General features: G+C 42.0%; 1 protein-coding gene across 3 annotated transcripts in view; it reads right to left on the bottom strand.

Annotated features, from left to right (window-relative positions):
- ADGRL3 (adhesion G protein-coupled receptor L3) overlaps positions 1-2,676 on the bottom strand; it is a 309,315-nt gene extending 306,639 nt beyond the window's left edge. For all 3 annotated transcript variants that reach the window (XM_057366829.1, XM_057366827.1, XM_057366828.1), the window contains exon 1: positions 2,456-2,676. In XM_057366829.1, the coding sequence (XP_057222812.1) occupies positions 2,456-2,510 (55 nt within the window). In that variant the 5' untranslated portion in view covers positions 2,511-2,676. The remainder of the gene's footprint in view (positions 1-2,455) is intronic.
- Positions 2,677-6,890: the final 4,214 nt, after the last annotated feature.

Here is a 6,890-nt window from a genome sequence, read left to right as displayed (position 1 = left end):
CCACCTCTTAAAAAATCATCAAAAACATCAAAACAACACCACCACCCCTCCAATTTATGAGATCACTGGTCTAAGAAATCTGTCCTATAATGCAGCTACCACTATGGATGAAGAGGCTATGTCAGGGAGCTCAAAAACGGAGTGAGATGTAGCAAGGTCAGTCTGAAAAAGTAGTTCATAGCATCTCCAGCAATCACTACAGGACTCATTTCAGATCATGACAGAGGAACTCAGATGCTTGAGTCCTGTTAAGCATAAATTATGAATGCTTTCTGCATACAGTGCAAAGGGACTACTAAAAGGGAAAATAAAAAAAAATTTAAAAATAATTAAAAGCAGGGCTTAACTAGGCTATTTTTATGAGTAAAGTGAGGTTGTGGCATGTGTTTAAACAACTTGCCAAAGTTCTGAGATGGAAGCCGCATGCTGGCCACTCAGAGATCAGAACAGTGAGAACCAAACCTCACCCTCTGGCTCAGACTAAAGGTGTTCCCTCTCCCCTGTCCAGAGATGGCTGTCACACTTTCACTGTCACCAGACCAGACAATGTGTGCCTTGGTTAGATGTGTGATGGTCACACCACCACTGAGTGCCACAGCCACCACAGCAAGCACATTTACTACATTTAGTCTGTAGAGCAGCAAAGGGCAGAAATATTTCCAGGCATAGTTCCTSCATCTCTGGCATTTGCTCATCTGTACCATAATGTGACTCCCAGAATACTTGTGACATTTTCCTTTACTATGACCATCAGCACGACTTTTCAGCTACACAGTGGCACTGAGRATCTCTAACAGAACTGCCAGAGGCATATTTAAACTATTAATTGCTTTARCTGTTACTACCACTTAATTATAAAGATTTACAAAACATTTACCATTTAACTTTCCTGGAGAGGACTGGAGAGCACCTTTATGAATAGCTCTTTTATTCCATCCCAATTGGTCAACTTAGTTTAAATTCTCATTCTGATTTTCAAGTCAGTGAGGAGTTTTGCTTGAAGAACAATAACACAGATAGCCTTTGTGCCCAAAGGTGTTACATAAGCAGACAGGTTGTGCTCCATAGATGTTCAGCCAGTTATATTTTTAAAATGTTTTTCACCACATTCTTTCCTGTATTTTTTTTTTCTCCAGTGTCTTAGCACATACACAGAGAATTGGTAGAGCACAAAAAGCCTGATGAATATTTTAAAAGCAGAGGCCCAAAGCTTACATACAAAGAGTAATGTCATTACAAACGTGCTTCCAGTGGCCTGTAATAAAAATGAGATCCTTGGGAGAGTTCACCTTCATTTAAGCATCAGGAAAATGAGGCAGCCAGATTTTCCAAAGCTCTGACCTGAGCATTTRGTGGCTATCACTGCTAAGAGGAGTYCYTGAACCCCTGAGCACWTGTGAAACCTGGCAGGTTACTTCTASAGCCTACACCTGCATTTCTCATAGGAAAAGAACCCAACAGCCCTCAAAAGCTTATTTCAAAAAATTACATGTATCACACGTCACATAAGAGTTTCCTGGCTAATAAAAGAGATCACATTTTCCTGCTACAGCTCTGTAGTGGGTTTGCATGGCCAGGTTTTGGGGGTGTGGGGGGACAGTGCTGGTTACAGGGGTGGATTCTGTGAAAAGCTGCTTGAAGTGTCCCCCATGTCTGACAAAGGCAATGCCAGCTGGCTCCAGGACAGACCCATCAGTGGCCAGGGCCAAGCACCATCAGTGACAACAAGGTCAGTGAAGAAAGAGGGGCAGGAGATGCTCCAGACACCAGGGCTGACATTTCCATGCAGCCCATGRAGGTGAGGCAGCTGAGCCCGTGGAGGTTCACCAGGATGCAGAAAAGCACCTGCAGCCCATGGAGGAGGCTGTAAACCCCTGCACAGCCCGTGATGGACCATGCTGTGGTTCCATGGAGAGAGGAGTCCACTCTGGAGCAGCTTCTCTGGCTGGCAGGACGTGGAACCCCATGGGAGGAACCCCATGCTGGAGCAGGGGAACAATGTGAGCAGCAGAAACAAGATGTGACGAACTGAACATGACTACAATTCCCTGTGCCCCTGTATTGCTGCAGGGCAGGAGGTAGAGACAATTGGGAGTAAGTTCCTCTCAGGAAGAATGGAGGTGGGAAAGAAGGTGTTTTTAAGATCTCCCTTTATTTTTCATTACCCTGCTCTGATTTGATTGGCAATAAATCTGTTTTTCCCCAAGAAAAGGTCTGCCTAATGTAGCAGCTAAACTCAGAAAAAGGAACCTTTACGTGTCATCAGAGTTGTTTGTTTCAGCACTTAAGTCATAATGTAACCTGGGAATTCAAAGACCTGAGGTGCAAGCAGGGAAAGAAATCAACATCCTGGAAAAAAAACCCACACCATTAGGAAAAAACATAGACAAAATCCTTGCTATTTTCTCTTCTCTCTTCCCTTCCCACAGGCAAGTTTACAGCACCTCTCACTCACCATGGGCAAACGGTGTTAAGAGCATTGTGAAGAACAGCAGCTGTGATGACCACATGACTGTGAAGGAGAGCTTGAAAGTATCCCAGCAAACAAGGGTTCAAACAAAAAGGTGAGCGTCCTCCTGCACTTGCTTCCAACACTTCAACTGTTGTTGGCCTTCAATTCACATCCAAAAAGAGGAAGAAAAAATCAAAAATAATAATAGTAAAAAAAAAAAGAAAAAAAAATATCCCACAGCCAGTATCCAGAGTCTGAGACCTACAAATGAGAAAGGAAAAAAAAAACTGCAGTTAGTAAAACAGTAAGATAGGTGTTTTCAACCAAGTCTTGCTGYGTTTCTTTGCTGCCAGCAGCTGTAAAGGCAAATGTGTCTTCCCCACCCCCAGGCCCTTCAGATGCATGCACATTCCTACATAAAATAGGAARTAAAACTTATGCCTGTGCAGAGAATCAGTTACCAGTTGGTAGATAACCAATGCTCTGCTCTCTCTCTCAAAACAGGGCTCCAGACAGCAGTTTTGAACAAAAAAAGCCTAAGACCTTTCCCTCCCTTTTGCATTTCTGTCATGCCTCTGCTGTGGATGCTAACGGCAAGATACCAGGCCAGGCAGTGGGATTAGTAACATAGTTKGGGAGTATTTCCACTGATGAGATGCCAAAAAAGCCTCTCTTTGTTCGAGGTGACCTGTATGGCTTTTAATCACTGAATCTGGACCAGCCTTTGAACCCAAGCAGAGCCCAAAGTCACCCTTATCCTATAACCAGTCACTGCTCGCYGAGCTCCACAGTTATTTATTGCTGAATTAAAAATAATGATCTTGTCCATCCCACGCGCTTCCAGGAAAGCGCRGGGAAATCTGAATCCACGCTTGAATAGAAACATTCCCTCATTTAACTGGAGAACGTATTCCAGCTTTCCATCATTTWAATCTCTCCAGAAGGGGCTAGATGGCCACAGTGACTCAAACTTGGCAGGAAAAAAACAACTATACAGAGTTAAACGCGGCAGCAGTTTGAAACTTAGCTCCCCACTGGCTTTGAAATGATGAGGAAATATGAGGAATTGAAAAGTACTTTACRTATCTGTTTTGAACTCCTTAGACTCTGCAGTCTTCACAGTACTGGTCTAATTAAAAATCTCTCCAAAAATCTCTGATCAACAGAAGTTATTCTTCTCTGAGCACAGAAGCTGTTTTTGCCAACTTTTGTTCTTACCCAAAACCAAGTCTGAGCCAAAAGCTGTATGAAAAAAACTGTGCTGCATGCCATTGTGATGTGGGTATATTTCTGAAAGTCTGGCATGACAAAGTGGCCTTTGTTTTGCTTCCTATCTTTACTGATCAACTAAATAAAACCCCACATTGTTCAGAACCAAAGTCTATAAAGAAGCTGCATTTTTTTTTTAATAAATATATCTTACACTGCCAAGATTTTACTCTCTCACTTGACTCTCCTCCCCAGTCTGTCCCTGCAATTTGTTCACTCAAATGTAGCATTTAGTTTCCATAGTTTTTTTCTCATCTCTCTTAGTGGGGTTACTAAAAAATCCAAGGTCAATCTGCAGTCAAGTGGCTTCTTTATGAACATCCTTGAAATTAAAACTTTGCTCAAGCTGAGACTAATCAAAATGGTCATTGATAATATTAAAAGTCTGCCTTTCAAATAGGGAAAAGTCTCRTGAATATTTTAAATTGTACATTCTAAACAGTGATCAAGTTTTCCATTTATATTTTAGCAGGCTACCAGAACACATCAAACTACACACTGCTATTATTTATGCATGCTTTTTCTATACCATCCTCTGTAAAGTTTCAAAAGTGAGAAGCTTTTTGTGTTAGAAAATTTGAAACAGCATACAGAGATGGGTGAAAGCTATCCAAGCACAGGTACACTTCCCTGAAGCAAAAACTCGGTCAGGCAGTGAAGGAGCGAAGGTTTGTTTTCRACTTTTATTTGTTTAAACTGAATCAGTTCTGAATCATCTAAGCCTGTTAGAAAGAGATAACATTATGGTGCAGTAAAARGGGTTTTGGGTGTAAATTGAAGAAACCACAAATTAATTAGGCTCTAGGCTCCCTATTCCAGAGAAGGGATAATTGTCAGCAAAATACTTACACAGTTCCCTTTATTTTTTTTTATCTCTCTATACATTCCTGGACTATAGGATTCTAGGATTTTTTTTTTTCTATCATTTCATGGGCTGAGACTAAATGAGCAAAGGATTCACATGCCCTCTGAAAAGTCCAAACACTAATTTTGGGGAACTAATGTCTTGGAACCACCAGAACTACAAATAAACATTTTATCCTCCTGAAAAGTATATTATTGAGTCACAAAGCTCCTGTAMAAAAGAGACAACAGCACTAGCTCATCATTATGCACCATTTACTCCGACTGTAAATCTGACCAAATATCCTTTGCCCTCCCATCCYTCCTGCCAGAGGAGAACACTCCAGAGCCATGGTCTGTCAGGTGGTGTCTGAACACYCTGGCTGGCACAACCTTGCCCTTAAAATCACTTCTACAAAGGCTTCAACCCCTTAAGCTCACACTCAAGTATTACCAAATACTCAATGTGTCTGGAGACTTGCCAGCTGTGTTCAACAACACAGGGCACCACTACATTAACCAAACGCTTCAGAATGCCACAGAATTCTGGGTGGGTTTGTATTTCACATAATCAAACAATCACAGCGTGTTTGCAAAGTGGCTATCTGCAGGGAAACAGCCAGATAGGAAATGAGCAGAACAGCCCTTTTTCTTAATGGTCACTCTGCCCCCGCAAGCAGCATTGTAAAACACAGAAAGAAGCCTGAAAAACAAAATTCACTTMATCTTTGGATTACCTCCAGGTAAAGTACAGTCCAAGAGAGAAACCAGAGAAAACAGTTCACTATCTGTGTTATATTTATTGATGCAAGAAAGGGATACRCTATCGCAGTGAAAAATTTAAGGGCTTGACTTTAGGGGTTTGGACTTCAACCACAAAGATGATGCAGCCTGCATTGATTCAAAAGAAAGTTCTTCTGCTCACTGCCCTTTATGCCCTAAGGGCTGCCTGCCCCTGACACCTTCACAGTCTGATCTGCTGCATCACCCAAACCAGAACTCCATGCTGGCAGTACCCAAAAATCCAGCTCAAAGTGCTACTGACAGAATAGGAGAAAGCTAAAGGAAAACAAGGCCTCAGAGTGAAGAGATGAGCAGTGAAGTATTCATCAAGGCGCTGTTCATAAAAGAGCATTATAGATACACTGACAAACTCAACATCTACCCAAGTCTGTTCCTCAGCAGTTGATGTCAAGCAGCACATGGAGCATTTTCTGAGCTCATCTGTCGACAGTCTACAGGGAGGGTGAAAAAGAAAARGAAACCAGTTCATGTGGTGAGCGAACAGATAAGCTGAATTCAAAGCAGAATTCAGAGCAGTGCAAGCCAAACCTGTCAGAACTCTATTTAATTACTGCCTTCCTCCAAACACAAGCATTTGCACCTGCACTGYGCACTGCCCTTCTCACATGGTAAAAGCTGCTTCAGGTATCCAGCCATTTCTAAGCAATTGGGGTACAGTCAGGGAAGGGKTGAGAGTGTCTTACAAAGGGGCCCATTAGCAAAAATCAGAGACAAATGCTGTGGTTTTCTTATCCAGTTTTACTCGCAGCAATTTTCTCCCCACCCCTGAAAATGTGGATAGTAAAACTATGGATCAAATCAAGGATACAAGGATTGCTTTATATTTCTTAATAGAAAAGATTCTGGCCCTTTTCTCCTCCTTTGGAAAAAGTCACTAAGTAGAGAATAAGTGTGACGTTTCAAACAAATATCACTATTTACTAGAGGAAAAGTTTGGAAGTCATTAAAGCCCTTGAAGCTGATGGTCCAAGCTGGAACAGTGGATGTAATTCCCCATTCTCAGCATCTGCTGCTTGAGAGAATTTATTTCAGGCAACATATTCAGAATTTCACTAACAGAGGAAAGAGAAAGAACCCCAGCAAGAAAAAATAAAACAYGCAATCTCTGCAAAATTAAATTAACTGCAATTTAATGCTAAAAAAATTCTTTAAGAGAATGAGCTGTATTTCCACTCACATTGTGAATGGCTAAACAAAAGATCGGCTGCAATACATGTGGCCAAAACACTGTTTTCAAAACACTTTTTTTTGTTTATTTTTTGCAACATTACTAAAAAAAGGGTTTGCTACTCCAACCTCTTCCGATCTTTATCCTATTTCAAACCTCTTTCCCTGTCAGGTAATCAGGATGTGGCTCCCTGGTCACTTTGTGGTGGCAGCCACACAACCTGCCACACAAAAGGTCACACAGACATTGCCAACTGTGTGAGCAGGGAAGGAGCAGGGAAGGAGCAGGGAAGGAGCAGGGAAGGAGCAGGGAAGGAGCAGGGAAGGAGCAGGGAAGGAGCAGGGAAGGAGCAGG

This window comes from Malurus melanocephalus, unplaced genomic scaffold (assembly GCF_030028575.1).
Source record: "Malurus melanocephalus ecotype Western Australia unplaced genomic scaffold, MMel_1.1 scaffold_72, whole genome shotgun sequence".
In the NCBI taxonomy this organism is placed as follows: domain Eukaryota; kingdom Metazoa; phylum Chordata; class Aves; order Passeriformes; family Maluridae; genus Malurus; species Malurus melanocephalus.
Note: the sequence above shows the minus strand (reverse complement) of the source record. Positions and strands in the feature narration are given on the sequence as shown.